The sequence below is a fragment of the Chamaea fasciata genome, unplaced genomic scaffold (genome assembly GCF_029207755.1).
Source record: "Chamaea fasciata isolate MVZ Bird 193981 ecotype frontalis unplaced genomic scaffold, bChaFas1.0.hap1 SCAF_27, whole genome shotgun sequence".
NCBI classification, from domain to species: Eukaryota; Metazoa; Chordata; class Aves; order Passeriformes; family Sylviidae; genus Chamaea; species Chamaea fasciata.
In genome coordinates, this window is record NW_027094112.1 from 4,079,299 (window position 1) to 4,099,119 (window position 19,821).

The 19,821-nt window shown below is 42.6% G+C and overlaps 1 protein-coding gene across 5 annotated transcripts in view; it reads left to right on the forward strand.

Moving 5' to 3' along the window:
* The first annotated feature begins 3,232 nt into the window (after positions 1 to 3,232).
* Positions 3,233 to 19,821, forward strand: part of IKZF3 (IKAROS family zinc finger 3) — a 34,289-nt gene continuing 17,700 nt past the window's right edge. For 2 of the 5 annotated variants that reach the window (XM_066205054.1, XM_066205055.1), the window contains exons 1-3: positions 5,513 to 5,595; positions 7,926 to 7,979; positions 9,216 to 9,326. In XM_066205054.1, the coding sequence (XP_066061151.1) occupies positions 5,544 to 5,595; positions 7,926 to 7,979; positions 9,216 to 9,326 (217 nt within the window). In that variant the 5' untranslated portion in view covers positions 5,513 to 5,543. Of the gene's footprint in view, positions 3,307 to 5,500; positions 5,596 to 7,664; positions 7,684 to 7,925; positions 7,980 to 9,215; positions 9,327 to 19,821 lie in introns of those variants that run through there. The other 3 variants (XM_066205052.1, XM_066205056.1, XM_066205053.1) reach the window with 3 other exon arrangements.

The window sequence follows — 19,821 nt, forward strand, 5'->3', positions numbered from 1 at the left end:
GAGCTGTGTTTTTTTGACTCTAAAGTGGTTTTTCCTGCTGTGGGACCACGAGGGGGAAGTACAGTGGGACAAGGGGGGAAGAGGCTCCATCATGACTTTGTCAGTGCTGAACCTCCCCTGGGCTATGGAAGGTGCCTCTCCCCTGTTCCTTCCCAGGGGAGGAACTGGTTGGGCTCTAAAGGTCCCTTTCAACCCGAACCATTCTGTGATTCTGTGTTTCTGTCACTTGCTGTGAGAAAGACTGAAAGTAAGAGCTGGGCACATCCTGTGGCTTTTCCTCCTGAGGGGCTGCGAGTGCTGGGTGTTCCTCAGCTGCAGGTTTCTTGAGAAAGTCATTACAGGACACATATTTTTCCAAGTAAAAGCAAAAAATATTCCTTTCAGTACCTAAAACAGTTGCAAAAGAGCTGGAAAGGGATTTTGGACAAGGGTCTGGAGTGATAAGACAAAGGGAATGGCTTCAACTAAGAACAGAAGTTTGGGAAAAAAATCTGCTCTGTGAGGGTGGTGAGCCCCTGGAATGGATTTACCAGGGAAGTTACCCCTGGAAGTGTCCAGGACAGGGTTGGATGGGGCTTGGAGCAACCTGGGATAGCGGCAGGTGTCCCTGCTATGGCAGGGGTGGAACTGGATGGTTTTTAAAGTCTCTTCCAACCCAAACTCCTCCGGGATTTCATGATTCTGCAGCTTGCTGGGACTGAAACTAAGTGCGGGGTGAATAGTGTTGGCCCAAAAATGAAGCCAAATGCCACAGTATCACTGGGAGTGACTTTCAAGTCAGTTACATGTTTTGGAAAACTTGCTATGCCTTTGAAACTTTTAAACATGTAACTATTTTGTTTCTAGAGCAGGTGTTACAAAACCACTCCTGGAGCTGCTGGCAGGGAAGGAAGGATCCTTGCATTTGACCACAGGGCACGCTCTGAGACACTCAAGACCAGAACGGTGGCCAAGCCTCTGGAAATTAGCAAAATAGTATTTATCCTACCTACCTAGATCATATTTATCACTCCAGACCATGCTAGTGTCCAAAAATGATGTCACAGTATTTGCATAACAAATATGGAACCAACCAACACAGGCATAAGAGTTATTTTTATAGAGAGCTGTGAAAGTTTGAACTCAACGCTTCCATGAAAAAGAGCACTTCAGTTATGAGTTTCCTTTAATAAAGAAAATTAAAAATTGGTAAAAATACAAAAATAAAAGTGTGAAAAACGGGGTATCACGTTATTGATGGAAAATAGTTTTACTCAAGCTTTCTCCTTCCTTAAACCAACACATTAACTCAAATGGTCGATTAAGGTATAAGAACTGTGTCAGGGTTTTCATTTTTAATGTCCCTGAGCTGCTGAGCAGGTCAGAACCGGGACCACCTCAGATGATCCCACGTTCCCATGTGCTGAATGTTTTCAGTTTTACTCAAAGTGAACATTTCATGCTGACACTGTGCAGGCAAAATGATTCAGTTTGTAACGTGTCTGCTATAAACGAGTCATATTTCAGCCCGAGCAGCCTCAGTTCCTAGGGATGTTTATAGCTCCTTTCAGATCCTGCACAGCCCATCAGTCCCCAGGTTGCTAATTATTATGAAATAGTATCTCCACTATAAAGCTTTGGCTGCAGTTTTGGTTCTTTATAAACTCTTAGTGTCTTTAGCCAAATGACTCATTTATTTTCAATGCTATAATATTTCCAAGTCCCAGACTGGTAAATTGTCATTATAGATTTGTAAGCTTGGGAAGGGAGGAAGGAGAGGGGGAATGGGTTATTTTTAAGAACAGGCAGCTTTGTGGGGAGGATTTAATAGGACAAAATGTGAATTTGGGTATTTGTATTTAAAACCTGGATCTCTGGAGTTTGTTCAGCTTTTTTGGGGGGATTTTTTTTTTTCACTTAACAGAGTATCAGTAGGAAACGGTAGAAGAAGGCAAAAATCTGCAGTTGTAAACTTGATCATGGAGTGAGTAGATATTAAAAAGATAAATATTTTATCCTAGGAAATACGTAGAGAGATTTCCAGGAGTGCAGAGTCAGGCGAAGGACCTGTTGCAGGGATCTGGAGAGGCTACAGATCACACGTTCTGTCTCTGATTTTTCAGGTGAGTGATCCAAAGGTGGGATCACACAAAGCAGAGGCACAATTAGCACAGGGGTATTTTCATAGGCTGGGAAAACCAGGCTTGTTTGACTTGTGCCCTTAGAATAAAAACAGAGTGAAGATACATTTGTTTCTCTAAGGGTAAACCTGAGGGAAAGTAGAGATTTAAATCAGAGAACAAATCTGGCAGTAAGAGAAAATGGCTGTGGATAATCCTCGGGTGGAAACCGGAGTTTTCTGATTGCTGCACAGAAACCCCAGTGCTTCCCTAAAATTCGTAGAACCAGGAAACCTGCCTAATTATTAAATGATTCTGGAAGGGGTTTACAGAGATTGTCTTGAATAGCCAAGAATTGCTTGATTATCCCATTTTTTAAAAAAAAATTTTATTTCTAGAATCTTTTTCCAAGCAATGGAAAAGCAACAGCATAAGAAGCAGCCGTTGGCACCACACAGGAAGTGAGTAGGAGAATCATGTTTCCATGTTGTTATCCTGCTCCTGATCTATGGTAATTCGTGCTTACTGCCTTTGGGTTTAGATCCAAGTGATGAGCTCAGATCCCAATTTCACTTCTCACTTCATTAACTCGTTTTGGGCCTGAACTGACCTCTGAATGTCACCTGCTGCTCCCCTTGCCTCAGCAGGGGTATTCTGCACCTGGTCAGGTCTCTCAAAGCCCTGTTCAGGCCTGGTGTGGAATGAGCCTCTCTTCGGAGTCTGTACTAGAGGACTTTGAAATTCATATTTGTTTTATTTTATTGAAGAACTTTGTACTTTGATTTTCTGCTAAGTAGCAACACTGTTTTCTTAAGAAAACCATCTCAACCTAAGTTCTGTTTACCATTATCTCAGCCATTTAACTTTAACACACAGTCCGAGGTGTGCTCGTTCTGGGGACGAAAGTGGCTGGGGGTTCTCCCAAAACAGGCGCTGTGCCCTCAGCCCCCCTGCCCCACCGCTGCCCCTCCCGAGGGGCGGGAGTCCCCTGCGAGCGGCACCAGCAGCGGCTCCGAGGCAGGCGAGCCCGGACCCGGCACCGGGACGGGGTCGGCTCCTCTCCCCGCCACCCGGCGCCGCTCTCCGCCCGCCGAGCGCCGAGCCGGATGTCACGGTGACGGGCGGGAGGCGAGGCCGGTGCGCTCCGCTGGCAGTCCAGAGCCCGAGCGGGCAGGTAGAGCTGGGACCCGCGAACGGAGCATGGAAGGTGAGAAACGACCCCGCTCTTGCCCGGGACCCCCTGCCCCGCCGGGGCCCGCAGCGGCTCCATCGCCCGGGGGCTTTCAGCCTCTTCTTCAGCCGCTTGCTGCAAACAGATCGCAGGCTCTGGAAAAGAAATCGAATCTCGTGTAGCAATTAAACGGGAAACGAACGGGGCTTTTTGCCTCCTCTCTGTTTTATTTCAGAGATATCACAAAGTGCGTGATAAAGCTGGGGTTTAGAGCGTGCTTTATCTGCTGTTCGTGTTCTGGGGTTTAACGAATTCAAGGATGTCTCCTGTCTTTTCACCTGTAAAACGTGCCCATAATGTTCAGAGCCAGCAAAAACCAACCTGGGAGTTAATATTGGGTTCTGGAATAATTACTTGTCATAGAAAAGCAATATTTCTGGTGTTTTTAACAATCTGGGCAAAGAAGCTTTGCAAGGCATCACTTGGTTTCTTATTTCAAACTCAGATTCTTACTTCAACTCAGTGCTTTAAGGCTCCAGCTTAGATTCTACTCTGTCTCAATGACTTGAGGCTTTTGGTTTTTTTAACTTAGCTGCAGATGTCTATTTAAAAATGTGTTTTCCTTTGCTGAAGGCTTTTTAACTGTTTATACATAAATAATCAGTCATTGAATCTGACCAAATCGAGAATGTTGTTGTTTGAGAGAAGTAACTAATTTGAAAGAATGAGTTTGAGGGTACTTCGGCACTTAAAAATGCAGCTTCGTTTTCTTGATCGAGTTGGGATCGCTGTCTTTTTGGGAGAAGAAAGTTTGTGAGGTGTGTTGGAATAGTCTGCAATTAGAAAATAACAGGGTTCACTACAACTGAGGTCACCTAAGAAGTCCTTTCTTTGGTGTTCTTATTTCTTGTGCGCTCAAAGTGAACATGGATATGATCCCTCAGATTTTGGGTCTGCACTTGAGGACGATGAGAATCCGTTAACGTGCCTGCAGTTGTTGCATTGGGGATGAAGTTAGTGCAACAGTGTTGTAATGTGTTATCCCTGGATATGGTAATTTCCAGGAGTGTTTCCGTGGGTCTTGGAAAAGTCTCTGTGCCTTGAGGGGTAACATGGCTGACCTGGATTATCCATGCCTAGTGTGGGGAGGTTTGGTAGGGACACAGAGCAACAGACAGGCCCTGTCAAGAGTGGGTGTTGGAACAAAAAATTGTCATTAATTTAATTGTATCTCTTCATGACTGGTTTGGTTTCGTGACTATTGAAAGAACTGTCCAGCTGGAGCTGTTAGCTCCAGGTTCTGGGCTGGGATCAACAGGTCGGATCAGGACCTGGACTTTAATGATCCTAGTGTGTCTCTTTTGACTCAGGATATTCTATGATTCAGGATATCCTATATTGAGCCACTGAATTATTCTTCTGGGTTTAGAAGGTTGTATGTACCAATACGAAAAAAATCTCCTCAGTTATACACTGCTGATCAGGACTTCTTCCCAAAATGACACGTGCACTTAAAATACCAGTGATGTTTCACACGTTGCATGGTGCTTAAGAGCAGCAAAGTATCAGAGACCCCATAAAGAGTTTACTTAGCCCAGGTGGCTTCTTCAGAAAGCCATGGAGGCTGTGGATGCTGGAGAAGTATATTCAGTAGAGACATCAGCTAGAATTTCTCTCCTTAATGTCCCAGTGTAAGTTGAAGGTAAAAAACTTGTTGGGGTGGAAGAGATTGAGTGTTGTAGGTAGTGAAGGCACTGGCTTCAGACAAGGAAACTGGCTATTTCTACTCCATATACTCTGATGGAAGGACTAAGAGCAGATGGGGTTTTCAACAGTGTCCCCTTCCCTGTGCTGCTGGGCTGAAAAGTGCAGCTGGCAGGAAAAAGGCAGCATCCTGGTTTCATTATGGGGAGAAACAGGTGAAATTATAATAATTCAAGATATACCTCCCAATTCAAGATATACCTCCCATTCTGTATTAAGGACAGAAAGGAATCAGGGTCACCAGTGATTTGAAAAATATCCCTTTTAGAGGGGTTAAATTTCTGGTTGGCTGTTCTGATCAAATACCAGGATAAATTGTGAATAGTGTTGCACACTAAAATACCACAGCACTTTTTTAGCAAGATATTTGAATATTTTGGCTCCCTTTGGCTACTGACGTAGAACATGGGATGGCCAAGGATTGGTTTCGAAAGCACATGAATTTTACTTCTGCTTTGTAAATGCGCATCGTGCCTCGGCTGCAGCACAGAGACGGCCGTTCTCTTCCCATGCACCCCAGCCAGTGGAACTCTTTGAAGCTTGGGGAGACAAACGTGTTCTGTAAGTGATTTCCTGCCTTGTGTTTTTCTGAACATTTGGTAGAAAAATGGCCTTATTGGTTATAGAATCAGGGGTGGAATCTACTCTCATGTTCTCCAGTCGCCATGAAGGATCTGGCTTAGGATCGTCAGGAAAGAGACCTGAGGTTAAATATTAAGAGACTACTAAGGCTCTAAGAAGCTGCTGGAAACTGATGCTGTAAAGAAACCAGGTGCTGGTGAGGGGAGGTTGGAGGCTTGAAAGTGAGACAAAGACCAGGACGTTTCTCAAGCAAGAAGAGAAACATTCTATGGTGTGTCATTGTTCTTATCTCTTCCGAAGGGTTGTCCTGCCCAGCAGCCACCATGGGCACGAAAGAGTTGTGTTCAATAAAATATGAATAAATTCATAGACTCCATCTCAGCAGGGAAGAGATGAGGGTCTGAGGAGGCTGAGCAGGTCCTGCTCGGCTCTCGTGAGGTTTGGGCAGTGCAGTTCTCCAGAAAATTGTCCTGCAGCTGCCAGGGAAACCTGAGGAATTCAATGGTTTCTAAAAATATATAGTTATCCAGGAATATATGTAAACTTTCTGGAATTCAAGCAGTCATGTAGGGGTTCCAGTTCTTTCTTCTATGACCTCCTGGGAGCTCAGGGGAATGTAGAATTGCTGCCAAGGTTTCAACAGCAACTTGGGGCTTCAGGGTGGGGCTTTGAGCCCCACCACACAAATGGAGCAACTGTGCAGGGATTCTGAATGCAGTTAACACCAAAATCAAGTGTTACAGACTAAGGGAGATTTCATTTAATTATGTGTAGAATTACAGGGGTTTGTGTAATTTAAGTGTCTGTATTAATGGAATCACAGAACGTTTTGGGATGGAAGAGCATTAAAGCTCATCCAGTTCCATCCCCTGCCATGGAAAGGGACACCTTCCACTATCCCAGTTTGCTTCAAGCCCCATCCAGACTGGCCTTGAACACTCCCAGGGATGGGGCAGCTACAGCTTCTCTGGGCAACTTATTGTGGTGTAAAGTTAAAATCAATATTAGAGAAATTTATTTTAATTTACCCAGAGCTAACTGATGTTTTCTCATCGTTATTTGCTGTATAAATTTGTCCATTTGCTTCTTTTACCTCTATTTTCCTGGCATGAAAAAATTAAAATGAGAAATTAAGGGCCATAACTAGGCAGTTCTGTGATCTTTCTTATTTATTTCAAAATATTGATTCAGTAAATATCTGAACATTTTGTCATTTAATTCTGTGACTATCTTTATGATGCAAGGCCTTTATTTTGTTGCACAAAATATCCCCCCCTCTATTCATGCAGTTTTTTTGGAGTACCTCTTCTGATACCATGCTGCCTCGCTGGAGAGTTACCAGAGCTTTATATTTTAACGTTGCAGAGACCACAAAAAAGTTCCATATGCAGAGGAGGTAAAGACAGATAATTATGGGGTAAATGTCACCCGTGGTTAACACCTCATGCCTGCTGCCTAGGTGTTTCTGTTATGTAACTGCCAGGAAGAAATTTTCCCAGTCCAGAAAGTATTATTTTTTAGGTTCAAAGCTGATAAAAAATGTTATGGCATGTAAAAAATAAAGAGGGGGGAAAAAGCTACAGGAAAGAAAGGAGGAAGGAAGCAGGTAGCTCTGTCTGTGTTAAGAATTCAGCTTCCTAACAATGAAATCTCAGGGCAGGGAGGCTTTGAGTAAAGACATAAAGGGACAGCTCAGGTCTGTGCCTCCAGTTCAACTCAACAGCTGAACTTTGTGCACTGGAGTGGGCAATGGGAATACCTGCAGCTTGTGTTGGCTTCAGAGCTCTGCTGAGCCCCCAGCACACTGGGAAACCAGGCTGCATGGGTAGTCCTCTGAAAAATTTTTAAAATTCCTAGCATTTGATCCCTTTTGGAATTTCTCAGTGGGAATTAGACTTGCATTCCCATGAAAACCAAGTTGATCTCCTGAAGATAATGGGGGTTTCCTTCTGTATTGGCAAAGGAATGTAAAAATATCTTTGTGCTTTAGAGAAATTAACTTCCTACAGAGTTACTATGGCTGCACTGTGCTCACAGAGTACTCGATGAGTAAATTGCAAGCATAAGGTACTCTGTTCTATAATTTTTGAAGTTAGAAAATCATACTTAATCTCTTTTCTGGGCACAGGCCAGTGCTCAGGATATAAAGAAGTGAAGCAAGATAGTAATTTGCTTTTTATTTCTTTGAAACATTTTCCTTTTCAATTTTACTTTCAGCCAAGAAAACAGGAATTTATAAGATTGTAACATCTGTGTTGAGAACTGCTCAAAATATTAGACACCTCAGGCTGCTTTTCTGTCTTTTGCAGATTCACAGCCCGGGATGGACCTCAGTAACCCTCAGGAACAGCCCATAGCTGCAGGTACTGTGCTGTTCAATTCTGCTTTTCCACCTTCTCTTGACAATTTTACATTTGAATGGAGAAAAAGACATAAATTGCAGGTGGTTTAAGGTCCTGGGACACTGAATAACAGAGTCAAAAGTACAAAGAGAGGCATTAAAGGCAAAAAAAAAAGATAAATTTTAGAGATTAAATAAATCTGGGAGGTTCAATATAACATCGGAAAATTAGAGTGAAGTGGGGAAAAAAGACTGTATAGAAGGAAAGGAAATATTTTCAGGAGAAAGCTGGAAGTTTTGATTAGGGAAGCAAGAATAATACAATTCTCTTGGTTGACTGCATTTCTGAAAATATGAAAACAAACCTCCTGAGTTGGTTTGACAAGTGTTTCACTTTCTTGTTAATCAAAAAGTCCAGCCTCTTTTCAGCTCCAACGTAATATTTAGCTTGAGAAGGATTGGGTGTGTTGCCATCCAGCTGTCAGTAGGTTAAAGGATTTACTAGGAATTTCACAGTATTACTGTGAATTTTAAAAATTCTCACAGTATTTGAAAGAAAATACTGTCTTTTTTAAAGGAAATATTGATCTGAAATTTATAGACATACTCATCATGTAGAGCTAGTTTGCATCATGGGGTTAACGGAAGAGGGTCTGTTTGAAATACTTCACCAGAATAAATTTCACTGCAGTTAAAAATGTGTCTTTATTTCCAAGGAGAGAGGTTGCGATCTCCAGGATGCTGGTCTGCGTGATAATGTTGATATTTAAAAATACACACATGGAATAAGCAGAGAAGTGCAAGTGGGTTCAAAGAGGCCTTGATTACATGTGCTTGAGCAGTTTTCTGGCCTGGGGCCAGAATGATTAATATTTTGCCCAAAAGAACAAACTGGAGCTGTGATTCCTTTGCCTTGTTCCAAGGAGCTCCATCCCTGCTCGCAGCAGTTGTCAGAGCACCTATGATAGAGTTAGATATACTGGATTTTATTCTTGCTGTCATTTAGAGCAGCCTGCAGAATATTTAGATCTGAGCAAAAGCTGAAATTGGGTTCCAGGTGTGTGTGAGGGTTTGTGTAGGATTTTGGGAAGTAAAATCATTCCCCGAAGTACAACCAGTTCATCTGTAGAAATAACATTGTGGGTACTGTCAGCAGTGCTGAGAGTGTGCAGATGCTTTCTTTGAGGGAATCACCTGGAAATCTTCTTGGAGAATAAATAGTTAATTATTTATTGCCTTTTTTTTTTTTTTTTTCCAGAAGAACATGAGGATTTGACAGACTGTAATCTGAACAAATCCCAGGAAATGGAAAGCACGGATAATGTGGAAGATATGAAGGAACACAATCAGTCTAATGAAGAAGCAGGAGGTAAAGTAGAGTTGGATAATAGTTGTATTTTGTCTTTTTATTCATCTGATTATGCTATGAGAGCATGTCTTTAAAAGGAAAAGCAATACAATTAATTTGGAGCATTTCAACACACTAAAGAGGAGCAACACTCTTCCATCAGGGAACTTCACGTGCATTTTACCAAGGTCAGTTTTACAAGATCTATGAAATATGGATGGGAAGATAAAAGAGCAAGTGCATCTGGTGAGCCTCCAATGTGTGTGGTAACAAATTCCTAAGAGCAGTTTGCATTGGCAAATCTTGTGTTAGGACTGCAATTTTTATTAATGCTGCTAAGTACTTTCATACCTAAAACATAACTTGATAATTTTTTTTTTGAAAGAAAGAACAAGTTACCTCAAACTCACAGGACCACTCAGACCTGTAAAATTTAAAACTGTAGTAGCAATGCTGTGCTTTAAACTGTGAGTGAAGGGGAGGTTGGTCAGTTTTCCATGTTTATTATTGAAGAAAATACTTTTTCTACAAGTCTGAGAGAAAACATATCGATTAATTACAATAGTAAACTAATCTGCACTGTCTTTAAAAACCAGCAAGCTGTCTTCATTTATAGATAGAAGGCAACAGCAGCAGCTCCTGAACATGGCAATCTTACAGCCCTCAGACCTCAGGGGTTTACATGTGTCTATGACATAGATGTTGAGTTTTTTCCTTGCTATAGATGCTCCTAAACTGAAATCTCAGCATTAACAACAGTTCCTGCCCATGATCTGAGAGAGTTCATCTGTGCCAGGGCCTCAGCCACAGCCAGTGAGCTGCGTGCCTGGTGGAGGATGTGGGACACGTGGTCCTGGGGACAGTACACATGGTGTTACTGGTTTCACCGGGCCTTTCTGTGCCACTGGTCCATGGCAGAGCAGCAGCACCAAGGGAAATTATGGCTGTGGCTTTGGGTTGGAGTTTGAGGTAGAGTTTGTATCATGTGGATCAAGTAAATCACTAAAGAGTTACGTGTTTTGGCTGTGCAAGTAGCTTTGGTTGTTCCCTCTAACCTTAATGTGATTATTTTGCAGAAGTTATATTTTGCATTATTCAAGACCAAATGTTTTTATTGGTTAACAAATTGCAAGCAAACATGAAACACTCAAGGGAGTGGTAAAATGAATCTCACTCAGGGATCTACAGTGCCAGTATCTGGAACTCTGCAGGTGTCTGGCCTCTCTGGACAATTTACAGAGAGACATCACACAGGTTTTCTGACCAAATTTGGTTGTCTGGATTAGGATGAAAAACCTCGTGTCCCCAGAGCAGCTGCTGCTTAGCAGGATTCTGCAGTCGAGATTAGCTCATTATAAATATCTGCAGTATAGAGCCTGCCTTGGGCAGGTGAGTTCTGCTCTGCTTACCCTAAATACAGAAGTTTAATAGAAGAGACAGAATATGGAGGACTTGAGCATTTTCTACATCCAAGGCAGCTGATCTCTCAGATCCCACAGGACATAAAATATTCACAGCCATGCTCCAGCTGTTTGGCCACCCCTTGCACCAATTCCACTCTCACTAGCTCGCTTCTCCCTGTGCTTTCCCAGTGTCCCAGCCCTTCACTCCTCCTGCTCACTGAGCTGTGGGTGCAGGAAGCCAGGGCAGGGTTTCTTTCACAAACCCCTCGGTACTGACCACCTGAGAGGAGTTGCTGTAGCTTCTTCCCATCTTCCCATTTCAGAAGCCATGTCCACACTGCTCATATACAGTGTCCAGGCATGAAGCAAGTCCTTTTCCTGTTCTCTGGCTGCCCTGTGCCTGCAGTAGCATTTCCCACCCTCTTTTCCATACATATAAGTCAGGAACAACTTGGACACGTGAGAGACTGTGTCAGTGCTGCTCTTACCATCCATTTTTTATGTTGCTGCTGATCTCTGAAAGTCTCTTTACCATTTGTTCTGGAATGCAAACACTGAAAATTTACATCTCAAAGACAATGCTATAAATATCAATAAAACATCATTCCCCTCCAGCAGCCTCCCTTACCATTACAGCTCATTCATTATAAAGTGAGTATGAACCTTCAGAACCACAGTGCCCCATTCCTTGCTGCTCACTGTAGGAATAAAGCCACGACTGCAAGGAGAAAGCTGCTTCAAATGTACAAAAAAGATACCTCCAGCATCTCCATGTAAAATGGCACAAAATAAAATATACATTGTGTTTGCTTCAGTGCTTTACACACTGTTCTCTGCAGTCATTCTGATACCGGAAGCACAATAAATCTTAAATATTTAAGCATGCTGTGCTAGTACTCCAGGCTGTGCAACGATCAGTAGGTGCACTTAAATTTCCTCCCAACAACACCAGTTCAGTTGTTGTTGGAGACTGAAATTCACAAATAATCTCAGCTTTCATGTCATGCCCTCTATAAAATAGCAGCAGCTCTGTTAGTCCCTGAGCAGACCTCGTGGGTCAGTAACTACTGTCTGACTTCTATAAAGGAAACCACATTTTGACAGTGCTGTCCTGGTGGGAGGATTATCTTTTGGGGATCACTAACCCTGGTAAAAATGAATATACAATATTCTCCAGGATCACAGAATAGAAATATCATCAGTATTGGTGATGGCTTTTGGGAAAAGGCTTTTTTGTCCTGCCTGCACCTGAAAAACCTATTGGTTAAATAAAAAAATTAAAAGCTCTATTTCTTTATTTGACACATTGATACATTCACTAATCCCCTCATTTCATATCAAATTTAAATAGAAATAATGAAAAATGTTTATGTGGTTCTCATGAATGTTAATCATGTTTGTGAGTGAGCAATTCCACTCCAGCACCTTCCCAATTCATGGCTGATGACAGCCTGCGACACAGAAACCTCTCCTTTTTCTCTCCTGAACCCCCACACGATCCGTGCCCCTGGGCTTTGTTCCATCTGCTGAAGGCCATCATGGGAACATGTGGCCACTGACTCATGGAGACAGATCAGGCCTTCGATAACCTGCTTTCCACTGCCTTAGTATGTCTGTAACATGTTTTTCTACAGCACATTTATGTCTGGTTTTTCCATGTCTTGTCAGCCATCCGTAGTGAGTAGGAATCTTTCAGTTTCTTGGACTACATGTTTTTGTGACTCTTGCATTATTCATGGGTGACACTGTGAGTATGTTGTGGGGAATTATTCTGAGACTTTGAGCAGAAGCTGGACCTGCTTAAATCTAGATGTTGTCTGACTTGATTTGGTGGAGCCTTTTATGCTAAAAGTGCTGCTGGGATCCTTTTAAAAGCTGACATAAGAGTTCATAAAAGCACTAAAATAATATATAAGGCTGAAACAGCATCACTGGGGTTCATTTGGTATTAAAAAATTCCACTTTTCCAGCAAACAGTTCCATATTTGTACTTCTCTGAGCCTGTGCAAACACACCAGCTTATGGTGTTTTTACATGTGCCCTGACACAGGTGAGATGCCATTCCATGGAAACAACTCAACTTGTCCTATTCCACCCCCCTGTTAAACAGGCTTCCGTGATGATCAGCGCTAAGTATCGGGCAAACAATTAGGCAGCAGGCTATAGTAAAATGGTAATTAAAAGCTTGATGGGGAAGAAGGAAAAAAAAAGAAACAAAACCCCCTTTTCTTGCCTCAAGGGACTGGAAGCTGCACGCTGCGGTGCACATGGTGTATGCTCGCCTGCAACCATAAAAATACACCGTTCCCATGGTGCTTCCTGTGTCTAGTCTGAAAAGAGACAAGCAATGAGAGCGGGGGGAAGCGCTTGATTTCCCCTGTTTCTTTATGTGCCCCCAACACTGTTACCTTTGGTGGCCAAAGTTGACACATCTTTAATTTAAAAATTAAATTAAAAAAGCCGCGTTCTTTCCTCTGGGAGTCGCAGTCAAGCACGAATGTTTAATTATGTCTTAATTCTCTCGGCTGTTGAGGCAGACAACTTTTGGGGTGTTATGAATGTCAGCGAGCTTTCATGGTTGTGAGCTAAAAAGAGATAAAAGCCACATTTGTGGTTTATGGATGTTAATTGCTGCTGCACTGAGGTGTGTGAGGGGGGCGGTTGAAAGGCTGGAGTGAGGCAGGAGAGGTGACAGAGCCTCACTGGGGCGCTCAGCGAGGTTCCAGCGGTGCTGCAAGAACACGCACTTATCTGCCTGGAAAGGAAGTACCGTTTTTTATCAGAATATTATATCTCCCAAGCCCAGCTCGAGCCCCGGCGCTCATGGGACTCGAGGTTATCTCGCAACATCAGCAGAAGTTCACTGCAAGGGGATTTCTGTAGTGTTCAACACAACAAGGAGCCTGCGCTGAACGGGTCAGGCTTCTCTGGAGGCTCCACGGGACTGAAAGCCGCGTTTTCCTTATCAACAAACGATCCTCTTGACTTTGTTTGAACTCTTCAGACTGTGCCGTCAGCGGCAGGAATGCTGCCAGGCACGCTCGGTGACATCAACGGGGCGGTGGTGTTACCCAGCCTGTAAATGATTGACATCAGCTGGACTATCCTGAGCACTCAGCACTGACACACACTCGGATACTCTGATTGCCTGGAGATAATCAGAAAGTGCAGCTATTTCTCATTCTAATTAACCCATTATAGTGATTAGAAAATAGAATTTACTTTTGAGATATCCTGACTCCCAGTGGAAGCTCTCAGACAGAACAAGGGCTGGATGCAGTCATTCAATAGATGATGGGCTTCATTCCATAACTTTTAAATCTCGTGGTTTGGTTGTTTGTTTTTTTGGGTTTTTTGGGGGTTTTTTGGGGTTTTTTTTCCTTTTTATTTTTTTTTTGTTGTTGTTGTTCTACAATGTGTATCTTGGATCCATACAAAATAATTCCCTGAAATTACAGGTGAGAGAAATATTTATTCCTTTGGCATCGAAATTAAATCTAGTCCCAGACAGATGAGTTGTGATCCCTCCTCACTCCCCCCAGCAGAAAACAAGTGATGCAGAAAATGGCCCTGGGAACTCAAATCACATGTTGTTGTAGGAAATAATCCGTTTTTTGAAATACAGATTGATGAAAAGGAAATCAGTTAATGGGGATGAGTCACATTTTGCCCCCGAACCAGGTTGTTCATTTGGCACAAAATGGAAGTTGAAGGGACAGGTTGACTGTTTGTGCTGCAGGAAAAGTACCGAGAAAGGGAAACAGATCCACAGAAGTCAAAATTTTGCTAAAATATATACAAATAGTTCTCTGAGCATTGGATTGACGGTTCTCGTGTCTCGTTTGCTGACTGACTTTTAACTGAACTATGCAGAGTTTTCACCGGATGCTCGGTGCCTCTTTCACCTGGGGCTCCCCGGGCCGGCGTTGCCGTGTCCTCAGCGCCGTCTCCCATCACGCTGCATTCACTCCAGTTCTTGTTCCGGCTTTAGTTCCTTCTCCTGCTCTGCAGGGAGCGTCAGGAACTTTGCAAATTAGGAGCTCGACTCGCTGTACTCCCGTGGAGCAGCGTGTGGCTGCGCTCACCTGCCGTGAGTGCCAACCGCGCTCGTCTCCTGCCTCTCCCGGTGCAGGAGCTCCACCTCCAGGAGCGACTCTGGGAGCTGCAGGTGCTCCCGGACCGGCGCTTTGAGTAATCCCGGTCTTCCAGGGAGGGTTGGATTTGCTGTGCAGGTCTGAATCGCAGAGTCCTGGGAACGTTTAGGCTGGGAGAGAGCTGTGAGATCTGTGTTACTAAGGGAACACACAGCGGATGCACTCGCTCCTCTAGAAGACCATGCTAAAAGTAAACTACAAATATTTGATTAAAGAACCTCAAATGGGAGACAACACAGGTGTAATCCAAAATTCAAGTCCAGATTATTTACTGCTGGAATTTTTTTATGGTTCAGTCAAATCAGTGCACTGTTCAAGGTGTTCATCTGAACCAAGCTCCTGCCTTCAGCCCATATACGTTAAAATCTCTCAGGTATTTTCCTGTTCTTTGTATTGTTTTACCTTATTTTCTCTCAGTATTCAATTTTTCTTACAAGAATACATTGCATTGTCAGGAAGAGTCCTGGGAGATGAATTTACAAAGATTAAACGAAATTACACTTTGGATTTCTCAGGTTTGAAGTTCATTTGAAGCACAGTTGACCAGAGTCAACTGTGCCTGAGTGGTCACATTAGTGATTGGTCCCTTGATATAAGTAATGCCAGTGATTATCTGAATTTAACATGTGGCCTTTCTCAGTCTGACTGTTGGGTCCAGATGTTCTCTGATTAACTGTCTCATTGAAGTCTGATTTAACGGTTGTGATTGTATCTGCCTTGCTGGACTTCAGGAATTGTAATTTTAGAAATGTTTTCTCTGGGTGATGGTATCTTAACGGCAAAGGAAGGGAAGAGCTCGTGCAGTTTCATCTTTTTTCTGTGTTTCTTTGTAAGAGGGAGACTTAAAAGATATTCAGATCTGAAAGGATAACATTAACAGGTGTCAAAATTAAAACAAATTTCATTTGGCACAGGTGTTGGAAAACCTGGGCCCTGCAGGCCTAAGGATGGGGGGTGGCATTCCCCCTGTGTTCCCCTCCAGCACTGGGGGTGTAGAAATTTGGGTAAAAATGGCAAATTATTGCCACTTTTTAAAATTAAACAACCGAAATAAAATGCCACGGTAGTTTCAGCATACACTAGCCATAGTTTCTCAGCCTGTAGTCCAATCTGTCCCAGGGAAGGTCATTCTGCTTCCCCAAATTCTGTTTGTAGTTTCAGTTAAGAGCATTTGAATGCAGTTAAATGAAGTTAAATTCCATTTCCTTCTCTAAACCCAGCACTGCACAGTGTTGCGGGGCAGTTTGTTCTGTTTTACTCCAGCTTTGGGAACGCTCAGTTTTGGGAAACATTTCTCCTCTACCTCTATTTCTGTTAGTGATTTTCCAAATCACTTCAACATGATTTGGAAACCTTTTGAATGAAAATCCCAGAAAAACACTAGAGTATGATTAGACAGAAAATTATAACAGAGGGGAAACACTGTGTGTGAAATCATAGATTCCCACAGGAATATTAATCTTTATAAGAAAAATCACTGTTTTAAGTAAGATGCTTGAAGAACCAGTTACATAATTCAGGTTTCCTGACTCGCATGAGCTTGGAAATGACGTGTGTTGTTTGGTTGGTGTTATTTTGCAATTAATTGTACAACTAGATAAATTACACTATGCTTTAATGATAGAGAGGCGCTGGTATTAATGAAGTAGAAAATACACATCTGAGCACTTGGAAAATGATGCCTGGCTGATTTTTTTTTTATTTTCCTTCCAATTCTCAGTGCTGCATTTCAATTTGATTTGTTTCTATTTTTGTTTCAAGTCACAATAAAACCAAGGAGACTCATTACCATTGAGCCTGCACTCCACAAAGGGGAATGATGAAAGTTTCTCTCCTATATTTAGAAATGAAATTTCCACCAGGTGCATTCTGCACTGGGTCATTTAGGAATTACCACTCACGTCTGCTTTATAAAGTATCTAATCAAAACAAGTACTAGGTTTTTGGTATAAAAATGACTATTGAACAACAGTACTAAGAAAATACTAAAAGGCACAAAGATAAAATAAACCCAAAGCCAATATGCCCAAGTAATATTTGGGACTTTTTGTGCAGAAGTCTCCACTTTGGCCTGTAGTGACACAAAAAGGGACCCAAGGAAAGGGACAGGCCCAGTGTCTGCACCCTGCAAGGGCATTTCTTGTCTCCTTGTCCTGGTTGGGGTGGTTGTCTCTGCTGTCTGGCTGGAAGTTAATTCTGCTGCGAGGTGAATGCTCTTTCCTTGTTGGCAAACAATGATCTCATAAAAACTGTTGGGAAAAAGGGACCCCAGGCTGGAGTCAGCAGGAAAACAAACCAGGGTGGGCCAAAAAGGCTTGAAATCCTTTCCCTACCCTAGATTGATATCTGCAGTGGAGTAGAAGAAAAAAATGGAGAAAAGTTGTCTTAATTCTGATGGTGTTGCTTATCAAAACAACAACAACAATAACAACAACAACAAAAAAAAAAAAAACCAAAAACCCCCTCATGTTGTTGTTTGTCACTTTACATTTTATAATTCCCTGTTAGTTACAGTCTCCAAATTCTCAGCATATACATGTAATTGTTTTCTTGTAGTTTGAGGAAAAAAAACCTAGGCAGAGCATTGTTTATTTTCATTATTTTCCCCTGGTTTATAATTTTTATGGGATGTACTTCTCTCTTTATTCACTAAGGAATATGGAAATTTTTTAGTGATGACTTATCTTTGCCCCCAGTGTGTCGATTCCATTGCTGAGGTGTTTCTCACAAACATGCAGGATTCTGCTTTGAATTTGGAAACTCCGCTGACTTTTTCAGCTTCACCACGCTCTGTCTGAGGCTGGGTTAGGTACAGGAGTCTCGTTCTGGGAGGGGAGCAGCTCTGGCATGTGTCTGTAGGGTTTTGTGGGGATAACGGTGATGAATCATCAGTTAATACCTGTCAGACCCAGGTAGTCACAAGAACCCTTCAATATGCCCCATATCGACTCCCTTCTTGTTCCTCAGCATCTGAATCCCATTAACAGCTGTCAAAACCTGGTAAACTATTTATATGCTTTCACAATTTGTTTAATTGGATAGTTAGGAAATGGCATACAAGAAAAGCTTTCCTTTTCCCTTTTTTTTTTTTTTCCTTTAGTCTGGCTGAACATCTGTAGCATTAGGGGCTCATTATCTCTGAATTGGCACAGCAAATCAGCAGCATCATTAAAATGCCACATTAAGATGATTAAGTTTCTTTGTTACCCAGTTGACTTTTTGCATGTGCTGAGGATTTCACGATTATGACCCCACTCCTTGTAAAACACTTGAGCTACATCACCCTTTCCTGCCGTTGTCTTTAATGGCTGCTGGGTTTTATTCCTTGTGCCTTTCCGATCGCTCCTGGTAAACTTTGCTTAACAACAGGACAAAACTTATGTTCTCTCCACTGTATTTGATGCCAGAGTCTCAGATTAAATGGAAAATCTGGGGGGTTTTCCTTCTGAAACTTCCTCCTAGAGAAAACAGCTAACATTCAGAAACCTTCCAACTTGCCCTAAGTATTTGGCTCTCCGGACTTCTTTATTTCTGCATTTCCAGCCTGGAGAAGAGAGATTGTGTGGAGATGTCAGAGCAGCCATCTGAAGGGACCTAAAAGAAAGCAGAGAGGGGCTCTGCTTCAGGAACAGGAGTGACAGGACAAGAGGGAATGATTTTAAACTGAAAAAGGGGAAATTCTTGTTGGACATGTGGGAGAAATCCCTCCCTGTGAGGCTGAGGAGGCCCTGGCACAGAGAAGCTGTGGCTGCCCCATCCCTGGGAGTGTCCAAGACCAGGCTGGACGGGGCTTAGACCAGCCTGGGAGAGTGGAAGGTGTCCCTGCCCAGGGCAGGGGGTGGGACTGGATGAGCTTTAATGTCCTTCCAACACAAACCCTTTGTGATTCTATCATTTTATAGAGCACACACAAGCACTGTTTGGGTGGTGACTCAGTCTGAAGTTGCCACCGCAGCTTTATTTTGGATTTTTTCCAGAACCCATTGTTTTTACAGTGTTTCAGGTGAAACAAAAATATTACTCTGGAGTATGTCTTTCATCTTGTAATCATCTCCCCAGGAAATGAAACCATGTGTATCAGCCTTAACGCATCACACCACCACTTTGTTCTGTAAAAGCTGCAGCTTTTTTTTTCTCAGTATATATTAACTCCATGAACTGCCTCAAGAAAAATAGTTCCCTGGCTTGGACTCCATGAATGCTTTTTTTTCTCTTACAACCTCTTTACTTGCCTAATAAAAGAGATGATAGCACTTATTTTTTCCACTGTGGGAACTTTGTTAGTGTTTTTAGGGATAATTGTGTTTTTCTTTAGTTAAATTTCCCTATTCTACATGAAGACACAGCTTCCTTCCTCTTGATTACGGCAGACCAGCCTGGAAACTCCCTGATCTAATAAAATATGTTGATATGATTTTTAAGTGACAGATACAAACCTTCCACACAGCTGCCAATCTCGTGATCACATGGTATTCCCTGTGCATGTCAGTACAGAGAAAAGTCTGGGTTGAAAAAGTAATCTGGTGGCTCCAGGCTCTGCAATCACTTGGTTATTTTCAGTCCATTTTTTCCTCAGACTGCTCTGCACCAAAGCTGCCTTCTGTCTGGCTGTCAGGAGGTGAAGCAGACTCTAAACCCTAATAGGTGAAAAAATCCTGATGCTTATAATTTATATTTGGGCTAAAAAAGGCCTCTTCCCTTGTGGCTTCTCCTGGTCTCAGTGATCAGAAGGTGAATTTTTCTGTGAAAGTCCTTCAAATACCTACAGGAAAACACTTGAACTTTGGATGCCATGGACAGCTGAAACAGCCCCTGGTTTTTGCAGAGGCAGTGATGGAACAGCCTTGATCAAAACTCAGGTGAATCTTCCTCTGTTATTACAAGGAAACACAAGCCTCACTTGCAGTAGGGAAACTGCAGAGGTGCTTGTTTTCCATGGTGGAATCATAAGATGATTTG